This window comes from Crinia signifera, chromosome 7, assembly GCF_055691185.1.
Source record: "Crinia signifera chromosome 7, ASM5569118v1, whole genome shotgun sequence".
Taxonomy (NCBI): Eukaryota; Metazoa; Chordata; class Amphibia; order Anura; family Myobatrachidae; genus Crinia; species Crinia signifera.
In genome coordinates this window covers 36,771,972-36,794,860 of record NC_139223.1, presented here as the reverse complement: position 1 = coordinate 36,794,860, position 22,889 = coordinate 36,771,972, and the positions used below count along the sequence as shown (strand labels likewise).

The window sequence follows — 22,889 nt, the reverse complement described above, 5'->3', positions numbered from 1 at the left end:
AATCCTATTCTCTATCTGTGACCATATTTTAGGGAGCAGATAATCTCATTCAGATTTGTACGCAAACCCAATGGTTTGTGTAAAATAGGATGTTTGGAGGGCAACGAAGGGGCATGCGCATATGCAGAAAGGGTCTTGCAATGTCGCTCGCAGCCTCATGTCAGCTGCAGCATGATAGAGGGCGAGTCGCTAACAATTTGACGGGTGCAGGGTCTGTGTCACCGGACACAGACTCACTGGACCCAGGTGTCCAGATCCGAGGGCCAGTCTGATGGTTGTCATGGTGATCAGAGGCTGCTTCCTCAGTGGCAGCACTTGGATCCTCACTATTGCTAACAGGAGGCCTCTATCTCCGACAGTCACCCCCAGCTACATGAAAATTGAAATGACACTGATTTGCACAGCCGCTTCCGTGAGTCAGACCGTGTGCCAGGAACGATTAGTGGACAGGATTGTGACCTTTTTTTTACAGCAAGCAGGCAGCGACTGCATGATTGGGTTACTCTTTATTCAAAACAAGATTTGTCTTGCTTATAAATATATATATATATATATATATATTTCTGTTTGGGGCCTGATTCAGGTCCAGATGGATTCACGGTACCAGTCTGTGACGTAGCACACAGATTGGCAGATGACTGCCAGTGTTTCTCAAAATGGAGGCATGGCGCCACTGTTGAATAGAAGGAATACGACCAATATTTTCATCAGAGATTTTCCGGCCTCTTTAGGGATCTGCGATGGCCGTAATGCGTGACCCCATGGTTCACTCAGCTGACCGGTGGCAGCTCCAGAGGAGGGGCTGCAGCACAGTCCAAAATTCAAATAGGTGAGGCACGCCTCATTTTGGAATGGCAATTGCTTTGTCTCTGTTAGGAACAGGGAGATCTCGCCTACCCTAACTCCGTTGTCACCCCTTGGAGTTGGCGGATGCGTGCTAAGCTAACCTTCACCAATAATAGCCGCGTTCGTGGGAGCCCGTTAGTCAGGCTCCCACCCCGATGCCACCTGGTCTTACTAGTGACAACGCAGCCGCCAAGGCCGGAGGTAAACAAGGGGAAATCTACCTAACAAACCAAAGAGGCGAGAACCACCCTGCCCCACGGAGGGGGGTGTCAGTGGATAGCGGACTGGGCTGGGACCCGCGGTGCTAATGCTGTGGGCAACAGGCAAGACAATGTACCGTGGCCAAACTGACCGGTATCACTCTACACGAGGTGTACCCAGATGCAGAGCAAGAGTAACAATACACGGTATGCTGACACAATCAGACCTGCTGACGGGTGTAACAATACACAATATGCTGACACAATAAGAACTGCTGACGGGTGTAACAATACACAATATGCTGACACAATAAGAACTGCTGACGGGTGTAACAATACACAATATGCTGACACAATAAGAACTGCTGATGGGTGTAACAATACACAATGTGCTGACACAATAAGAACTGCTGACGGGTGTAACAATACACAATGTGCTGACACAATAAGAACTGCTGACGGGTGTAACAATACACAATATGATGATACAAAAGATAAATGACAATAAGGGAGGCAAGGAGTGAGAATCTCCCAACTTATCTGAAAACCAAGAGATCGGCAGGCAGACACAAGCAAGGATCCTGGAGGCAGCCAGGAACAGGGACTGGAAACAGGAACCACGAGTGAGCAGGAGCCTGGAACCGGAAACACTCAGGACGCCAATCCAGAGCTATAGCCGGCGTCTGAGTGCCCCAGCAACCAAGTTTAAATAGCGCGCCAAGCGCTACCCTGACGCTGCGTGCGGCGTCATGCACACCCCTTCCTCCCTGCGGCCGCCAGGCGTCCCCCGTCGCCTTGGCAACCGCTGCGGCAGGGGAGGAAGGGGTTGTACGCCGGCAGCCTGACTGCCTGCCGGAAGCTCCCGGCTGATGACGCGACGGCGTCGAGGTAACCCGGCAACCGCCGGAAGAACTACAGAGGAGACTGCCGGGCGAGCGGAGGCGCTGCCCGTGCAGCTCCTAACAGTACCCCCCCCTTGAGGAGGGGTCACCGAACCCTTAGAACCAGGTTTGAACGGGAAAGTCTTAAAGAACTCTGCTTTGAGCCTGGGCGCATGTAACAATCGCTCAGGCACCCAAGACCTCTCCTCTTCTCCGAACCCCTTCCAATGGACCAAAAATTTCAGTTGACCCCGAACAACCTTGGAATCCAATATCTGTTCTACAATGAATTCTTTGTGCCCTTGAATGAGGACTGGTTTGCGGTTAGGAGCAGGCCCTGATTGGGAAGCCATCGAGGCTGGTTTAAGAAGAGAACAATGAAAGACATTATTGATCCGCAGTGCTCTGGGGAGCTGCAACCTAAATGCCACCGGATTGACTTGAGCAGTGATCAAAAATGGACCGATGAACCTGGGCCCTAATTTTGGACATCTCTGGCGAAGCTTAATGTGGCGAGTAGACAACCACACCTTTTGCCCCACTCGGAAAAAACATGGTCTCCTATGTTTGTCAAAAAAATTTTTTTAACGTGCTGAAGATTGCCTCAGAGCCAAATGAACCTTTTGCCACGACATCCTAAGGAAGGACACTGTGGAGAAGGGCGGCCGAGAGGAATCCCTTGGAACAAAGAAGGAGTTGCACTTGGGATGGAACCCGAAATTACACAAAAAAGGCGAGCTCTTGGAGGCCGCATGATAAGAGTTGTTATAAGCAAATTCTGCCAAAGGTACCAGTTCGGCCCAATTGCTCTGACATTTGGAGACGAAGCAGCGTAAATATTGCTCCAATGCCTGATTGACCCTTTCGGTCTGCCTGTTGGACTGTGGGTGATGCCCGGAGGAAAGACTGACCTGTATTCCTAAACCGGAACAAAAACTTCTCCAGAACCTGGCCACAAACTGAGATCCCCTGTCAGAAACTATATCCAAGGGAAGGCCATGGAGTCTGAAAATATGCGAGATAAAGAGCTGTGCCAACTCTTTAGCCGTGGGGAGTTTACGCAAGGGAATAAAATGTGCCATCTTGCTAAAGCGGTCGACCGTGACCCAAATGGTGGTAAAACGAGAAGAAGAAGGAAGATCGACAATGAAGTCCATAGAAATATGGGACCATGGCCTTTCTGGAATGAACAACGGCAGGAGAGTACCCACTGGTGATGATCTGGGAGATTTATGTCGAGCACATACCGGACAAGAAGAGATAAACAGAGCAACATCCTGTTTTATGGTGGGCCACCAAACCGCCCTAGACAAGTGCTCAAGGGTCTTGGTAACGCCAGGGTGTCCAGTGACCCTACTGGAATGAAAGTCTTTGAGGACCAATTTTCTGAGGTGTTTAGGAATAAACAGTCTATTATGTGGAGCAGAAGGCTGGGAAGCCAGGACACGGGAGGCCAAGTCCTGAGTCAGACCCGCAAAAATGACAGAAGACGGGACAATGGGTGTATCTTTGAGTCCAGCGCTCTGACAAGTCTGGAAACTACGAGATAATGCATCAGCTTTGACATTTTTGGGGCCGGGTCTGAATGTAATGATGAATTGAAACCTGGTAAAGAACAACGCCCACCGGGCTTGTCGTGGGTTTAATCGCTTAGCAGACTCGATGTAGGCTAAGTTTTTATGGTCGGTAATCACAGTGATGATGTGTTTGGCCCCTTCTAACCAATGACGCCACTCCTCAAAGGCCCACTTAATGGCCAACAATTCACGATTCCCGACATCATAGTTCCTTTCGGCTGAGGATAACTTACGGGAGAAGAAGGCGCAAGGATGAATTTTCTGATCACGAATGTCCTTCTGAGAAAGGACAGCTCCAGCCCCTACATCCGAGGCGTCAACCTCCACAATGAAAGGAATTCTGGGATCTGGGTGATGTAAGACAGGAGCTGAGCAGAAGGCCTTTTTTAACTGATGAAAGGACTCAACGGCCTGTGGGGACCAAATTTCAGGATTGGCTCCCTTGCGAGTCAGTTCCACAATGGGGGCAACAATGTCAGAAAAGGACCGGATGAATCTCCGATAATAATTGGAGAATCCTAAGAATCTTTGGATGGCCTTGAGATTGTTTGGACGAGCCCAGGACATGATGGCTTGAACCTTGCTGGGGTCCATGGAAAAACCCTTTGGAGAGATGACATAACCCAGAAAAGAGACTTGAGCAATTTCGAATTCACACTTTTCGAGTTTGGCGTATAATTGATTTTCACGCAACTTCTGAAGGATCAGGCGGACGTGTTGCCGATGTTCAGAAAGTGACTTGGAAAAAATCAAAATGTCGTCTAAGTAAACCACAGCAAATACCCTCAGGTACGGCCGGAGTACTTCATTGATGAAATCCTGAAAAACTGCAGGAGCGTTGGCCAAGCCGAACGGCATCACAAGATATTCGTAGTGACCTGAATGTGTGTTAAAGGCTGTCTTCCACTCATCTCCCTTTCTAATCCTGATGAGGTTATATGCTCCTCTAAGATCAATCTTGGAAAACACCACCGCTTCCCGGATTTGATCAAACAAAACAGAGATGAGTGGTAACGGATAGGAATTTTTTACAGTAATTTTGTTCAAGGCCCTATAGTCTATGCAGGGACGCAAAGATCCATCTTTTTTTTCAACAAAAAAAAACCCCGCACCTACAGGAGATTTAGAAGGACGAATGAATCCCTTTTCAAGACTCTCTTTGATGTATGAATCCATGGCCTGGGATTCAGGTTCTGAGAGGGCATATAGACGTCCCTTGGGCAATCTGGCATTGGGAACTAAGTCTATAGCACAATCAAAGGGACGGTGAGGGGGCAACGTATCAGCTTCCTTCTTGGAAAACACATCGGCAAAGTCTCTGTAGGGTATGGGTAAAGAAGAAAAAACGGGAAGGACAAGACGAAGAGGAAGAGAGAGACAATGATCAGAACAGGAAGAGCCCCAACGTATGATTTCTCCTGTGGTCCAGTCGATACTGGGATTGTGCTTCCTAAGCCATGGTAACCCCAGGACAAGTGGCGTGAGCGGACAGTGAAACAACAGAAAAGAAATCTCTTCCGAATGAAGAGCCCCCACCGAAAGCCGGAGAGAAGGGGTGCACGCGGTAACACTGCCGTTGGCGAGTGGCTGACCATCCAGGCCACAAACCGACAAGGAATTGACCAGGGAAATGGGCTTGAGTCCCAACGAACAAACCAGCCCCCTGTCAATAAAATTGCCGGCTGCACCGCAATCAACAAAGGCAGTGGTAGCGACAGTGCAGTTATTACAGGTGACAGAAACCTGAATAATGATCGAGTCTAGGGGAGAAAAACAGGATAGGCCCAAGTGAGTTTCCCCAAACCCACCTAGGCCCTGTCTTTTCCCGCCTTCAACGGACAGACCACTGCACGGTGACCCTGACCTCCACAATACAGACAGAGACCCTTGAGCCTCCTACGATTCTTTTCTGCGGCAGATAAACGTGTAGCCCCAATTTGCATGGGTTCGTCACAGACAACCTCCGAGGTCTCCCCCAGTGATGTGGAGGGATATACCCCGGAGACCCTCTCCCTCTGGCGTTCCCGGAACCTCCGATCTACCTTGATGGCTAACTCCATAATTTCATCCAGGGAGGTCGGGGTAGGGTAGTGAACCAATGCATCTTTTAACGTTTCAGACAAACCAATGCGAAACTGGCTACGGAGTGCTGGGTCATTCCAACCAGAGTCAATGGCCCACCTCCTGAATTGGGTACAATAAGCCTCTGCGTTACTCTGACCCTGCCGTAGTGCCCTCAGGTTGGCTTCGGCTGAGGCAGCACGGTCTGGGTCGTCGTAAAGCAACCCCATGGCAGAAAAAAAAGCATTCACAGAGGTAAGGGCCTCGGACCCTGCGGGAAGGCCAAACGCCCAGGTCTGAGGGTCTCCTTGTAACAGGGAGATGACCATTCCCACACGCTGGGATTCCACGCCGGAGGAGGCCGGGCGGAGTTTGAAATAAAGTTTACACGACTCTCTAAAGTTAAAAAACTGGGAACGTTCCCCGGAAAACCGGTCCGGGAGACTCAACTTGGGTTCGGGGTTTCTAGATGAGGATAAGACCCCTTGTACCCGTTCCTCTTGTGAGTTTACCCGGAGGGTCAACTTCTGAAGCTCTTGAGTGAGAGTATGCATCTGCCCCGCCAGAGCGTGATTAGCAGCCTGCTGGGCCGGATCCATAATAGCTGACTAGAAGTTGGGTGAAGTATGGGCCGGCTATAATGTTAGGAACAGGGAGATCTCGCCTACCCTAACTCCGTTGTCACCCCTTGGAGTTGGCGGATGCGTGCTAAGCTAACCTTCACCAATAATAGCCGCGTTCGTGGGAGCCCGTTAGTCAGGCTCCCACCCCGATGCCACCTGGTCTTACTAGTGACAACGCAGCCGCCAAGGCCGGAGGTAAACAAGGGGAAATCTACCTAACAAACCAAAGAGGCGAGAACCACCATGCCCCACGGAGGGGGGTGTCAGTGGATAGCGGACTGGGCTGGGACCCGCGGTGCTAATGCTGTGGGCAACAGGCAAGACAATGTACCGTGGCCAAACTGACCGGTATCACTCTACACGAGGTGTACCCAGATGCAGAGCAAGAGTAACAATACACGGTATGCTGACACAATCAGACCTGCTGACGGGTGTAACAATACACAATATGCTGACACAATAAGAACTGCTGACGGGTGTAACAATACACAATATGCTGACACAATAAGAACTGCTGACGGGTGTAACAATACACAATATGCTGACACAATAAGAACTGCTGATGGGTGTAACAATACACAATGTGCTGACACAATAAGAACTGCTGACGGGTGTAACAATACACAATGTGCTGACACAATAAGAACTGCTGACGGGTGTAACAATACACAATATGATGATACAAAAGATAAATGACAATAAGGGAGGCAAGGAGTGAGAATCTCCCAACTTATCTGAAAACCAAGAGATCGGCAGGCAGACACAAGCAAGGATCCTGGAGGCAGCCAGGAACAGGGACTGGAAACAGGAACCACGAGTGAGCAGGAGCCTGGAACCGGAAACACTCAGGACGCCAATCCAGAGCTATAGCCGGCGTCTGAGTGCCCCAGCAACCAAGTTTAAATAGCGCGCCAAGCGCTACCCTGACGCTGCGTGCGGCGTCATGCACACCCCTTCCTCCCTGCGGCCGCCAGGCGTCCCCCGTCGCCTTGGCAACCGCTGCGGCAGGGGAGGAAGGGGTTGTACGCCGGCAGCCTGACTGCCTGCCGGAAGCTCCCGGCTGATGACGCGACGGCGTCGAGGTAACCCGGCAACCGCCGGAAGAACTACAGAGGAGACTGCCGGGCGAGCGGAGGCGCTGCCCGTGCAGCTCCTAACAGTACCCCCCCCTTGAGGAGGGGTCACCGAACCCTTAGAACCAGGTTTGAACGGGAAAGTCTTAAAGAACTCTGCTTTGAGCCTGGGCGCATGTAACAATCGCTCAGGCACCCAAGACCTCTCCTCTTCTCCGAACCCCTTCCAATGGACCAAAAATTTCAGTTGACCCCGAACAACCTTGGAATCCAATATCTGTTCTACAATGAATTCTTTGTGCCCTTGAATGAGGACTGGTTTGCGGTTAGGAGCAGGCCCTGATTGGGAAGCCATCGAGGCTGGTTTAAGAAGAGAACAATGAAAGACATTATTGATCCGCAGTGCTCTGGGGAGCTGCAACCTAAATGCCACCGGATTGACTTGAGCAGTGATCAAAAATGGACCGATGAACCTGGGCCCTAATTTTGGACATCTCTGGCGAAGCTTAATGTGGCGAGTAGACAACCACACCTTTTGCCCCACTCGGAAAAAACATGGTCTCCTATGTTTGTCAAAAAATTTTTTTTAACGTGCTGAAGATTGCCTCAGAGCCAAATGAACCTTTTGCCACGACATCCTAAGGAAGGACACTGTGGAGAAGGGCGGCCGAGAGGAATCCCTTGGAACAAAGAAGGAGTTGCACTTGGGATGGAACCCGAAATTACACAAAAAAGGCGAGCTCTTGGAGGCCGCATGATAAGAGTTGTTATAAGCAAATTCTGCCAAAGGTACCAGTTCGGCCCAATTGCTCTGATATTTGGAGACGAAGCAGCGTAAATATTGCTCCAATGCCTGATTGACCCTTTCGGTCTGCCTGTTGGACTGTGGGTGATGCCCGGAGGAAAGACTGACCTGTATTCCTAAACCGGAACAAAAACTTCTCCAGAACCTGGCCACAAACTGAGATCCCCTGTCAGAAACTATATCCAAGGGAAGGCCATGGAGTCTGAAAATATGCGAGATAAAGAGCTGTGCCAACTCTTTAGCCGTGGGGAGTTTACGCAAGGGAATAAAATGTGCCATCTTGCTAAAGCGGTCGACCGTGACCCAAATGGTGGTAAAACGAGAAGAAGAAGGAAGATCGACAATGAAGTCCATAGAAATATGGGACCATGGCCTTTCTGGAATGAACAACGGCAGGAGAGTACCCACTGGTGATGATCTGGGAGATTTATGTCGAGCACATACCGGACAAGAAGAGATAAACAGAGCAACATCCTGTTTTATGGTGGGCCACCAAACCGCCCTAGACAAGTGCTCAAGGGTCTTGGTAACGCCAGGGTGTCCAGTGACCCTACTGGAATGAAAGTCTTTGAGGACCAATTTTCTGAGGTGTTTAGGAATAAACAGTCTATTATGTGGAGTCCCCTGAGGAGCAGAAGGCTGGGAAGCCAGGACACGGGAGGCCAAGTCCTGAGTCAGACCCGCAAAAATGACAGAAGACGGGACAATGGGTGTATCTTTGAGTCCAGCGCTCTGACAAGTCTGGAAACTACGAGATAATGCATCAGCTTTGACATTTTTGGGGCCGGGTCTGAATGTAATGATGAATTGAAACCTGGTAAAGAACAACGCCCACCGGGCTTGTCGTGGGTTTAATCGCTTAGCAGACTCGATGTAGGCTAAGTTTTTATGGTCGGTAATCACAGTGATGATGTGTTTGGCCCCTTCTAACCAATGACGCCACTCCTCAAAGGCCCACTTAATGGCCAACAATTCACGATTCCCGACATCATAGTTCCTTTCGGCTGAGGATAACTTACGGGAGAAGAAGGCGCAAGGATGAATTTTCTGATCACGAATGTCCTTCTGAGAAAGGACAGCTCCAGCCCCTACATCCGAGGCGTCAACCTCCACAATGAAAGGAATTCTGGGATCTGGGTGATGTAAGACAGGAGCTGAGCAGAAGGCCTTTTTTAACTGATGAAAGGACTCAACGGCCTGTGGGGACCAAATTTCAGGATTGGCTCCCTTGCGAGTCAGTTCCACAATGGGGGCAACAATGTCAGAAAAGGACCGGATGAATCTCCGATAATAATTGGAGAATCCTAAGAATCTTTGGATGGCCTTGAGATTGTTTGGACGAGCCCAGGACATGATGGCTTGAACCTTGCTGGGGTCCATGGAAAAACCCTTTGGAGAGATGACATAACCCAGAAAAGAGACTTGAGCAATTTCGAATACACACTTTTCGAGTTTGGCGTATAATTGATTTTCACGCAACTTCTGAAGGATCAGGCGGACGTGTTGCCGATGTTCAGAAAGTGACTTGGAAAAAATCAAAATGTCGTCTAAGTAAACCACAGCAAATACCCTCAGGTACGGCCGGAGTACTTCATTGATGAAATCCTGAAAAACTGCAGGAGCGTTGGCCAAGCCGAACGGCATCACAAGATATTCGTAGTGACCTGAATGTGTGTTAAAGGCTGTCTTCCACTCATCTCCCTTTCTAATCCTGATGAGGTTATATGCTCCTCTAAGATCAATCTTGGAAAACACCACCGCTTCCCGGATTTGATCAAACAAAACAGAGATGAGTGGTAACGGATAGGAATTTTTTACAGTAATTTTGTTCAAGGCCCTATAGTCTATGCAGGGACGCAAAGATCCATCTTTTTTTTCAACAAAAAAAACCCCCGCACCTACAGGAGATTTAGAAGGACGAATGAATCCCTTTTCAAGACTCTCTTTGATGTATGAATCCATGGCCTGGGATTCAGGTTCTGAGAGGGCATATAGACGTCCCTTGGGCAATCTGGCATTGGGAACTAAGTCTATAGCACAATCAAAGGGACGGTGAGGGGGCAACGTATCAGCTTCCTTCTTGGAAAACACATCGGCAAAGTCTCTGTAGGGTATGGGTAAAGAAGAAAAAACGGGAAGGACAAGACGAAGAGGAAGAGAGAGACAATGATCGGAACAGGAAGAGCCCCAACGTATGATTTCTCCTGTGGTCCAGTCGATACTGGGATTGTGCTTCCTAAGCCATGGTAACCCCAGGACAAGTGGCGTGAGCGGACAGTGAAACAACAGAAAAGAAATCTCTTCCGAATGAAGAGCCCCCACCGAAAGCCGGAGAGAAGGGGTGCACGCGGTAACACTGCCGTTGGCGAGTGGCTGACCATCCAGGCCACAAACCGACAAGGAATTGACCAGGGAAATGGGCTTGAGTCCCAACGAACAAACCAGCCCCCTGTCAATAAAATTGCCGGCTGCACCGCAATCAACAAAGGCAGTGGTAGCGACAGTGCAGTTATTACAGGTGACAGAAACCTGAATAATGATCGAGTCTAGGGGAGAAAAACAGGATAGGCCCAAGTGAGTTTCCCCAAACCCACCTAGGCCCTGTCTTTTCCCGCCTTCAACGGACAGACCACTGCACGGTGACCCTGACCTCCACAATACAGACAGAGACCCTTGAGCCTCCTACGATTCTTTTCTGCGGCAGATAAACGTGTAGCCCCAATTTGCATGGGTTCGTCACAGACAACCTCCGAGGTCTCCCCCAGTGATGTGGAGGGATATACCCCGGAGACCCTCTCCCTCTGGCGTTCCCGGAACCTCCGATCTACCTTGATGGCTAACTCCATAATTTCATCCAGGGAGGTCGGGGTAGGGTAGTGAACCAATGCATCTTTTAACGTTTCAGACAAACCAATGCGAAACTGGCTACGGAGTGCTGGGTCATTCCAACCAGAGTCAATGGCCCACCTCCTGAATTGGGTACAATAAGCCTCTGCGTTACTCTGACCCTGCCGTAGTGCCCTCAGGTTGGCTTCGGCTGAGGCAGCACGGTCTGGGTCGTCGTAAAGCAACCCCATGGCAGAAAAAAAAGCATTCACAGAGGTAAGGGCCTCGGACCCTGCGGGAAGGCCAAACGCCCAGGTCTGAGGGTCTCCTTGTAACAGGGAGATGACCATTCCCACACGCTGGGATTCCACGCCGGAGGAGGCCGGGCGGAGTTTGAAATAAAGTTTACACGACTCTCTAAAGTTAAAAAACTGGGAACGTTCCCCGGAAAACCGGTCCGGGAGACTCAACTTGGGTTCGGGGTTTCTAGATGAGGATAAGACCCCTTGTACCCGTTCCTCTTGTGAGTTTACCCGGAGGGTCAACTTCTGAAGCTCTTGAGTGAGAGTATGCATCTGCCCCGCCAGAGCGTGATTAGCAGCCTGCTGGGCCGGATCCATAATAGCTGACTAGAAGTTGGGTGAAGTATGGGCCGGCTATAATGTTAGGAACAGGGAGATCTCGCCTACCCTAACTCCGTTGTCACCCCTTGGAGTTGGCGGATGCGTGCTAAGCTAACCTTCACCAATAATAGCCGCGTTCGTGGGAGCCCGTTAGTCAGGCTCCCACCCCGATGCCACCTGGTCTTACTAGTGACAACGCAGCCGCCAAGGCCGGAGGTAAACAAGGGGAAATCTACCTAACAAACCAAAGAGGCGAGAACCACCCTGCCCCACGGAGGGGGGTGTCAGTGGATAGCGGACTGGGCTGGGACCCGCGGTGCTAATGCTGTGGGCAACAGGCAAGACAATGTACCGTGGCCAAACTGACCGGTATCACTCTACACGAGGTGTACCCAGATGCAGAGCAAGAGTAACAATACACGGTATGCTGACACAATCAGACCTGCTGACAGGTGTAACAATACACAATATGCTGACACAATAAGAACTGCTGACGGGTGTAACAATACACAATATGCTGACACAATAAGAACTGCTGACGGGTGTAACAATACACAATATGCTGACACAATAAGAACTGCTGATGGGTGTAACAATACACAATGTGCTGACACAATAAGAACTGCTGACGGGTGTAACAATACACAATGTGCTGACACAATAAGAACTGCTGACGGGTGTAACAATACACAATATGATGATACAAAAGATAAATGACAATAAGGGAGGCAAGGAGTGAGAATCTCCCAACTTATCTGAAAACCAAGAGATCGGCAGGCAGACACAAGCAAGGATCCTGGAGGCAGCCAGGAACAGGGACTGGAAACAGGAACCACGAGTGAGCAGGAGCCTGGAACCGGAAACACTCAGGACGCCAATCCAGAGCTATAGCCGGCGTCTGAGTGCCCCAGCAACCAAGTTTAAATAGCGCGCCAAGCGCTACCCTGACGCTGCGTGCGGCGTCATACACACCACTCCTCCCTGCGGCCGCCAGGCGTCCCCCGTCGCCTTGGCAACCGCTGCGGCAGGGGAGGAAGGGGTTGTACGCCGGCAGCCTGACTGCCTGCCGGAAGCTCCCGGCTGATGACGCGACGGCGTCGAGGTAACCCGGCAACCGCCGGAAGAACTACAGAGGAGACTGCCGGGCGAGCGGAGGCGCTGCCCGTGCAGCTCCTAACAGTCTCCCCTGTTTGAATTTTGAACTGTGCTGCAGCCCCTCCTCTGTAGCCACCCCTGCAGCTGTCCATTGGTGTTGCAGATGATTCAGTACTGCACAGATCTATAATACAAGCAGGTTAGGGTAACCATGACACATCCTGCTTCAACATATAAGTAGGGATGGCTATTGTTGCCATTGCCATCTATGGCAATAGTGCAACTGGCCACCGTCGATAGTGCTTAAATATGCAATGAATGACCATTGATATTTTTAACTATCAATGGTCATCCATTGTGTTTGATTGATTGGACTGTGGGCCAATCAAAACACAGGTGTGGGGTTTTGCAGCTGTCAGGGGCAGAGCTATCCTCTGTGCCCCGGCACTTTGTGAAAAAAAAAACCTCACATCTCGTTCCCCCCATCAATGGCAAAAGCATTTGACATCGGCCATAAACCGATGGCCATCCCTACATATAAGTGTTATCACTGCTGCTTCCATGAAATCAATAGTGATACAACTCCAACCACATGAGGCCCTGATGCAGTATCTCAATGTTTGGTGGTAGTATATCTCCCAAAATGTGAGAAGTGGGGACCAGGACATTGTCAAAATAGGACATGACCTTGCAGCACCAGGAGGTGTAGCTTTGCAATATGAGGGTCAGACACATAACACCCCCATAAACTCACTATCAGGTATCCCCACAGGCCACACCCCAAGACCATCACATAAAACCATAACTTAGCTTAACTTATCTATAAACTTATCTAAAATAAATACACGGACACAAGTGCTGGCGTTTCAAACAGACTGTCAAAATTTATTTTCACAAGCAACTACGTATAACTATAAAATGGTGGCGGCACCAAAGAACAGTCATTATAGGAAAGTGGGGTTTACAGATGTTCATGCATACCATCGCTGGGATTACTCTCCCTACACAACCACCCGGGCAGATGATAACGGCCATCCCCCGTGCAGAAGCGTGGCCCGTGACAATCGTTGACAAGGGAGAGCGCACCCCACTATCTACATACACACAGATCTATTAGAGATGACCGTTCTTTACCGCCGCCGAAGAAGAGAAAAATAGGGAAGGGTGGGCGGGGCTTCCTGAGACAGAGGGGGATCACACTAACTCGTGATCAGTTCTAAGCCTGCTAATCCCTCCCCCTGGCTCTGATAGGCCTTGTGCCCATCCTCATCAACATAACATGTGACATCTAGCAAGTGCAGCCTGCAGGAACCCTGCGTGGTTTATGTCAGCCTCATTGCTTATACAGCATTCGGTGTCTCTTTGTCATCAAACTGTGTGCGTGTTCTGGGCTAAACTTACTGCTGGCCACAGCCCATGGGCTGTTATGTTGGTGTCTCTGTATCATTTAGATTTCTGTATTCCATGAATAATGTTACTCATATTATATCTCTTTTACATATTACTAAAACTGCAGTATCCATAAACTATCTGAACCCTATGAAAAGGTTCCTTCTACCTCTTACAATGTGGCTACTAATAATACTCTGGGGATGTATTTGATGTTTCTACGGCAACATCCTGTTATATTAGTAAAATAGAATGTTTTTGCTTCCTGCAGATCTTCGTCATCTTTCTGGATTGTTTAATTAAAAACTGTGTAACCCCCATCGAGCATTATGCAGCAGATTATGACAATTAACTGTGACGCTGATTGCATTAAGAGAGTCCTTTCTCCCAGTTCATCATTTTGTCCCTGTTTATTATAATGGGTGTAGCATAATGCACCAAATATTAAGGGTATGGTATAGTTTGTCGACATTCATAATGTTTACATAGCAATGTCGACGCATGATGTCAACATGCAGCATGTCGACATGATTGCAATGTTGAAAATAAATATCCCTGAAGCATAATTCTGAGGAGCAACAGGCAAAAATCAGACCAAATAATGAATATAATACACCTGTATCAGTGGAGCTTCCAATTGTAAATGAGTTTTTTGTTATTTTCTGTCATTAGACGCCATACTTCTGGACTACAAATAAATGGCCGGCCACAGAGTTGGACTATGGTAAGTCGGGACTTGTCCTATGGTATTCCTTATATCAGGAAGTGAAGCTGTGAGAGATACAGACCTCCCATCTGTCCTGTCCTGTTTTTTTTTGGAGTGTGTGTGTGTGTGTGTGTGTGTGTGTGTATGTGTGTGAGAGATGTGCTGGCTGGCAAAATATGGGATGGGAAAATCACTACAATAGAATTCCCTAAAACTTATCTGCCCGCTAGAAGATAAGGTACTCTTTACCTAGCACGGCGCCCATCGCGGGCATCGCAGCCATCGCATGCACTAAAAAACGGGTGCGACGCAATGCCCGCGATTTCCCATAGGGAACAATGTTAAAAGTGTGATTGGACGCGATTTGAGTGTTCAATGCCTCAATGCCCGCGATTTTTCCATAGGAAACAATGTTAAATGGGCCACAGAGCCCAAATAGTCCCCCTGAAGTCTGAAATGGCCCCCACAATTGTTAACGCCACCCCACGATCAACGTGAACCCGAAGCGTGGCGAGCGCAGCGAGCCCGCGAGGGGCGGCGGTACGCGTCCTCCGACCTTTTCATACCCCCACTATCCACGTCGGCGTGGAGTTGAGAATAGAATAGTGTGGCGAGCGCAGCGAGCCACCGAACCCGAAGCGTGGCGAGCGCACGCGGATACCTTCACAGGTAAACACGTCCCTTCTCGGGCTTCACAGGTATCCGCGTCCCCTCGCGGGGCTCGCTGCGCTCGCCACGCTTCGGGCTCGGTGGCTCGCCACACTATTCTATTCTCAACTCCACGCCGACGTGGATAGTGGGGGTATGAAAAGGTCGGAGGACGCGTACCGCCGCCCCTCGCAGGCTCGCTGTGCTCGCCACGCTTCGGGTTCACGTTGATCGTGGGGTGGCGTTAACAATTGTGGGGGCCATTTCAGACTATTAGGGCTCTGTGGCCCATTTAACATTGTTTCCTATGGAAAAATCGCGGGCATTGAGGCATTGAACACTCAAATCGCGTCCAATCACACTTTTAACATTGATCCCTATGGGAAATCAGGGGCATCGCGTCGCACCCGTTTTTTTAGTGCATACGATGGCCGCGATGCCCGCGATTTTTTACCCCCGATGACCGCGATGGACATCGTGGGCGCCGTTCTAGGTAAAGAGTACCGAAGATAAAAACTAATTTATATCCATTTATTTATTAACAGATTGTTTTATAGCGCACATATTTCACAGCGCTGTACAGAGAATATTTGAACATTCACATCAGTCCCCTCCCCAGTGAAGCTTACAATCTGTATTCCCTACCACAATCCTCAGGAATACACACACATTCCTGCTAGGGTTAATTTTTTTGGGGAGCCAATTAACCTACCAGTATGTTTTTAGAGAATGGGAGGAAACTGGAGTACCCGGAGGAAACCCAGACAAGCACGGGGAGAATATACAAACTCCACACAGTTAGGGCCATGGTGGGAATGGAACCCATCCGCTCAGTGCTGTGAGGCAGTAATGCTAACCATTACACCGCCCGTACTGCCCCTAAGAACCTCCGCCACCAACCAAAAGGTGTACATCCACCTTGCCTATTGTAGGTAGGATGGGAGAAGGAGAAAAAAAAGGGGGGCAGAGAGGACCACTCACTGCCAGCAGTGTAACCAAAGTCACCGCTTCTTATGGATATATCTGTCCTCATAGCATAGAACATTAAAACTGCCATAATTACACTTACTTTTACGCATGTAACACCATAAAGGACGAGTGGAACAAATAATGCTGCGGTTGCACTAACCAATCAGTTCCTGTCACTTTACAGGTTTTGATAAATATCAGGAGCTGATTGGATGGCACCGTACTGTATAATTCTCTACTTGATCTCTCTCCAAGCTTTGATGAACCTCCCCTATCCCAAACTTGAATACTTCAGCAGCCTCCAAAGTGGAGATCCAAGTGTGAGAGCGGGTGGGGAATGGCAGAATGACCTACTCTCCTGGGAGGCCAGGAGAACTCCTTGGATTATTTGATGAGTCTTTGGGATGAATGTATACATTTCACGCTATGACCCTTTTGTTATACCCACCATGGGTCAATAAACAAAGGGACAGATCAGGAGGTAGAGCATTTTTAAAACGTGCCAAGGGCGGATTTGCCCCAATGTAGCAGGGTTATTTGGTAAATTCAAATCTTAAAACTCCCAGCACGAAACTCTCACATGCCAATGTTTTTCCAAAAATAACTTGTTTTTCTTCTATTTCACTCTAATTTTTTAGCTATTTATCTGGCAAAGAAAAATATCAGAAAGCAAGGAGACCTGGTTGAGTATGAGAAGGTGAATAATCCCTGTTCCATGTGGATTTTATTTGTCCTAGATGCTGGTTGTGCCTTTTGGCACTTGATGTTGGATTGTGTGGAAGTGTACAGGTTTTAGGTGTAGGCATGGGTCCAAATCTGAATGACCTCACCAACGCTCCCCTCAATAGACCCCAAGTTTACAAGTATGATGTCACTTTATGGGAAACTTAGATCAATATATGTATCACTATATATTTAATTGACATACCTTAGCAATGGTCATACTAGCCAGAATGTGATTGGTGGAGGACCATACTAGCCAGGATGTGGTTGGTGGAGGACCATACTAGCCAGGGTGTGGTTGGTGGAGGACCATACTAGCCAGGGTGTGGTTGGTGGAGGACCATACTAGCCAGGGTGTGGTTGGTGGAGGACCATACTAGCCAGGATGTAGTTGGCAGGGGACCGTACTAGCCAGGATGTGATTGGTGGAGGACCATACTAGCCAGGATGTGGTTGGTGGAGGACCATACTAGCCAGAATATGGTTGGGACCATACTAGCCAGGATGTGGTTGATGGAGGACCATATTAGCCAGGATGTGGTTGGTGGAGGACCATACTAGCCAGGATGTTGTTGGCTGCCGACCATACTAGCCAGGATGTGGTTGGCTGCGGACCATACTAGCCAGGATGTGGTTGGCTGCGGACCATACTAGCCAGGATGTGGTTGGTGGAGGACCATACTAGCCAGAATGTGGTTGGGACCATACCGGCCAGGATGTGGTTGATGGAGGACCATATTAGCCAGGATGTGGTTGGTGGAGGACCATACTCGCCAGGATGTGGTTGGTGGAGGACCATACTAGCCAGGATGTATTTGGCGACGGACCATACTAGCCAGGATGTGGTTGGCTGCGGACCATACTAGCCAGGATGTGGTTGGTGGAGGACCATACTAGCCAGGATGTGGTTGGTGGAGGACCATACTAGCCAGGATGTGGTTGGAGGAGGACCATATTAGCCATGATGTGGTTGATGGAGGACCATACTAGCAATGATGTGGATGATGGAGGACTCTATCAGACCTGATGAAGTGTAAACTTATTATAAATGCCACCATAAAACAAGGGGTTGATGTATCAGAGGATAACAAGACCAGTGGATAAGTTGTGATTTGATGCTATGAGCAACTTCTCCACTCACCTACTGCTACACCCTTGATACATCAACCCCCATATAAGACAATAGAAAAGCACTTTACAAGTATCATCAATTCGGGACCCCTTTTCTTTGTATACTGTAATTAAAGGGTTGGGAAATGCTCAGTTTTTCTGTCTGAATATGTAATTTGCCTGGATATGTTATTGAGCATTTTTGTAATTTGTGCTTAATTTTGGGCAAACACTTTTAAATAAACTCAATGGGTAGTATTCAATGCGGCCGGCCAGGGGGTTAAACAGCGAGGATTGCAGAAAACCAGCCATCCTCGCTGTTTAAGCCCCTCGCCAGCCGCTCGCCCTATTCAACGTTCCGGGGAAATCCTCGCCGTCACAGGACGGCGAGAATTCCCCAAAACAGCGAGACCCGCGGCTAATGCAGGAAACCCGCTGTATTTAGCCACGAGTCTCGCTGCTTCTGCAGCCGCATACGGCAAAAAACGGAGCGAGGGGGAATTGTTGGAACTGACAGGGCGAGTGGTGACAGCGAGCAGGAAGCCCTGCTCGCTGTCGCCGCTCGCCCACGGCATTGAATACACCCAAATGACTTTTTAATAATCCTAATAATAATAATATGCAACCCTAACTATAGTAGTCTTGTCTTTAGTATAGATGTAGGTGCCACTATCTTTTTCCAGTTTATTAGTCCCCTTACAATTCCCATGTTATGCGACCAGAAACATAGACTAACCTATAATTAGTATTATTAGTAATTAGTACATGCCCACTTATCCTGGGAATCCCAACTGCCTTGAGTAATCTCTCCATTACCATTGGCTGGTGTTCAGGGAAAAGAGAAATAGAAAAGAGCTGATTGGCTGCTCAATGGACATACCCATTTCCAAGATGCCCCAATGCTTTGTACATTGTACATTTTATATTGTGGCCTACCTAAGCTGAGTTTAGATTGTTTGGGTTTTTTATACAATAGAGTTGACCACTTCCAGGTGTGAGTGTGCCTGCCAGACTAACCAGTTCTCCTTCATTTTTGTCTACACCTACAAACCGCCTTACCCAAGTCATAGCCCATAGAGGGCTGGTGTCTGTAGCCGCAGCTCATTCGCCCCCCCGCTCAGGCATTATAATGGCTGATGTCTTGGTATAGAGGCCCGGACACACGTATAACGCAGTGCAGCTGACTAGATTAATCTGTGTGATTCAGATGCATTAATAACCAGGGTGTTCTCTTTTATGTTCCCACAATAGCATCCACATCTGCGCGCGTCAAATATTGTACCTTCCAGCTGCTCCGCATCCTTGAGAAATGTCTTTTACTTATTGTTCTTTGTTTTGTAACAGGATAATTACAATCAGCTACACAAACGAATCAACCACACGTGGGACTTTGTGGTGATGCAGGCGAGAGAGCAGCTCAGGTTGGTAGCTGCGTCGGAAAATATTCGTTGTTTTGCCGATTAATCGTTATCCATCATCTGGTTCCATTTCCTGTGTGCTCACAGGGGGGATAGTGAATGAGCGTAATCAAGGGCCTAATTCATGTTAATGCAAATGTGATTCTCTAGGCTACGGAGCTGCTAATGTTAGCAAGTGACGCTGCCGCCCAGGAACAAATAAAGAGACGCTTACCGGAACCATCACAACTCATTTGCATTTGTGTACATATTCAAGGATCGGTATGTGGGCCTGATTCAGCTTGGATCGGTCCTCTACGAATTTGCTTATGGGACCGATGTTTCGGGTCTGCGCATGCGTATCTGCTAATATACATATGTGCAGACCACCCCTTCACTGGAAACCATTAAAAAACACACCTTAGATGCCCCTTCTGCAGTCCGGCACCATCTCCCCACATCCATATAGTGAATGGCTTTAATACCGACTGGTGCGTCCTTCGATGCCACCATTAGTATCACCACTGAAGCTTATTGGCTGGTACAGTTTTGCCTTCTGAACCCAGCCTCCTATGCCTGTCAATTTTATTGACACGCCCGTGGAACACCCATGACACACCCATTGAAGAGCCCATTTGTGCTTGCATTACTAGCCAACTCCCAGCCTCCTCCCAGGAGCACCCAGCACTTTTCCACATCATTTCTGATATTGGGCGGGATTCTCTAATAACCCCGGCCACACACCGCCAGCATTCGCATTGTTAATAATTGCATATGCACTAACATATGCGGTTATTAACGCAAAGTACAGCTCTTGCGTTGAGAGCTGTCCTTTGCGTTGTGGCCGGCGATGTGCAGCTAGTCCCACCTCCGTCCATGGACCCTTACCCTGCTGCCAGGGCTCCGCTTCCTCCTCCCTGCACCCGGAAGCGGTCACACCATCTAGAACTGCCGTAACCCTCCACACAGCGAAGCCCCGGCGGTGGGGCTTTGCTGCATATGAAAATGCGGTAAAACCCCCGAAAACAGGGTTTTACGTCACTTTTTGTTTGGAGCATCTCGCCCCTAGTCTGTCGCTATGGCAATAGCAGCTTTGTGCGCACACTCTAGTACGTGAGCCAGTGGCGTAACTAGCTTTTGGGCGCCCCCCCGCTGTTAAAGGGAGGGCGCTCACCCACGCACCCCGCCGCACCACCCACCCACGCACCCCGCCGCACCAACCCCCGCCCGCCCCGCCGCACCAACCCTCGCCCGCCCCGACGCCCTTACCCCCGCCTCGCCGCCCATGCAATCCCCCCCAGTCTAACCTGGCTACGCTCAGTACGCGCTGGTCCCGGCTCCCTTCTTCTGCTATGAGGACCACCACAAAATGTCTGCCCCCATGCAGCAGACAGTTTCAGAGAACTTTCTGCTACATGGGGGCGGACATTTTGTTGTGGTCCTCATAGCAGAAGAAGGGAGCCGGGACCAGCGTGTACTGAAGACTGACAGGTAAAGACTGTGGGGGATGGCGGCGGGGCGGCGAGGTGTAACTATAGCACTGCAGCCCCCAGCGACCGCACATGCACAGGGCTGCGGTGCTATAGTTACGCCCCTGACGTGAGCATTGGCATTGCCTGTGGCTCTACATCAGGCCCAGAATGCTTAAAGCCAGCCTGGAAATCATCCTGACACATATATGGGATATTAGTACTTGAACAGAGTACACAACACGGACAGGAATATACCATTACATATATTTATGTAGGTTAGTCAGACTCCATCCATACTGATGACATACAGTGATTCACACACGAAGCTTTTACACGCACGTCAACTATGTAAGTGCTTTAAGCCCCCATAAATAAATAAAGTGTTTATTCACTATACTTAATACAGAAGCCACACATAAAATATTCATGCAAATCCATCATGAAAAATTAAAAGATAATGCGTAACGTTTCCATTAATGTTACTAGCTGCACGTAGGCCTGTACCGTACATCACTGTCAGAACGGGCCGGGTACAGATGTACAGGGAGAGAGTTAGGGGTCTAACTCAGATAAATTCCAGTTATGGGCGCATAAGGTAGGGAAACGGTCATCTGTCAGACCAGACTTAGGTCGACCCCGGAAGGTCAACTGTCCCCAAGGTCGACAGGGTTAAAGGTCGACATGGCTCAAGGTCGACATGGGCCAATGGCGACATGATTTTAGGTCGACAGTCATTAGGTCGACATGAGTTTTTCACAGTTTTTTGAGCCGACGTGTGCCGACAGGCGGTATTTCATGCCCTACCATCCACTAGGGCATGGTGGGAGAATAAAATAGTGTGCCGAGCGCAGCGAGGCACCGTGCCAGAAGCATTGCGAGTGATGTGAGGGGCTGAGGTTCGACTCCAACTGTGTCCATGTCGACTGTGTCGACATTCGGGTCAAAAAACAGTGAAAAACTCATGTCGACCTAAAACCATGTCGACCTTGGCCCATGTCGACCTTTAGTCATGTCGACCTTGAGCCATGTCGACCTTTAACCCTGTCGACCTTGGGGACAGTCGACCTTCCGGGGTCGACCTAATGACTGTAGACCTAAGTCTGTTCTGACAGATGTACCGCTTCCGAAAATAAATAAGGGGTTTTACCTTATGGAAGCAGTACATCTGTCAGAACAGACTTAGGTTTTAATTACGACTTTCTGATGTCACACATGTAAAAATATATGTACTGTATATTATATATATACAGGTTGAGTATCCCCTATCCGAAATGCTCGGAACCGCGAGCATTTCGGATAGGGGAATTTTCCGGTTTTTGGAATATTTTTTTGCAGCCATACTTACCTGTCCCCTGATGATCCCCGGGCGTCCCTCGGCGTCCGCGCAGTCCCCGGGCATCCACAGCAGGCCTCCGGCATCTTCTCCTGGTCTCCAGCGGTCCCAGGAATGCATTGCGCGAGTGTGCGCGCGCACCGGTGACATCACCGGCGCGCGCGCACACTCGCACAATGCATTCCTGGGACCGCTGGAGACCCTGGAGAAGATGCCGGAGGCCTGCTGTGGACGCCCGGGGACTTGGTAAGTATGAAAAGAGGGTTAGGGGGTTAAAAATAAATAAATATTTGAATGATTCCAAAAACCACGGTTTTTGGAATAATTCGGATAAGGGATGTCCGGATACCGGATACTCTACCTGTAAATGTCCAATTCCTAGCTGTATGCTCAACAACAGTGGCAAATGCAAGGGGTGAGATTTAATAGGATGAGAGATTCAAAAAGTGAGAGATTTGGTAAGAAATCTCCAGGTTTTTTTAAAGTGGCAATCATTTACACTGCAACATCAGTTTGATTTTGCAGTATAAAT

At 49.1% G+C, this 22,889-nt stretch overlaps 1 protein-coding gene across 2 annotated transcripts in view; it reads left to right on the top strand.

Moving 5' to 3' along the window:
* RGS11 (regulator of G protein signaling 11) overlaps positions 1 to 22,889 on the top strand; it is a 158,867-nt gene that overhangs the window by 78,055 nt on the left and 57,923 nt on the right. For both annotated transcript variants that reach the window (XM_083152826.1, XM_083152825.1), the window contains exons 5-7: positions 14,672 to 14,723; positions 16,961 to 17,019; positions 19,500 to 19,576. In XM_083152826.1, coding sequence (XP_083008952.1) covers positions 14,672 to 14,723; positions 16,961 to 17,019; positions 19,500 to 19,576 — 188 coding nt within the window. The remainder of the gene's footprint in view (positions 1 to 14,671; positions 14,724 to 16,960; positions 17,020 to 19,499; positions 19,577 to 22,889) is intronic.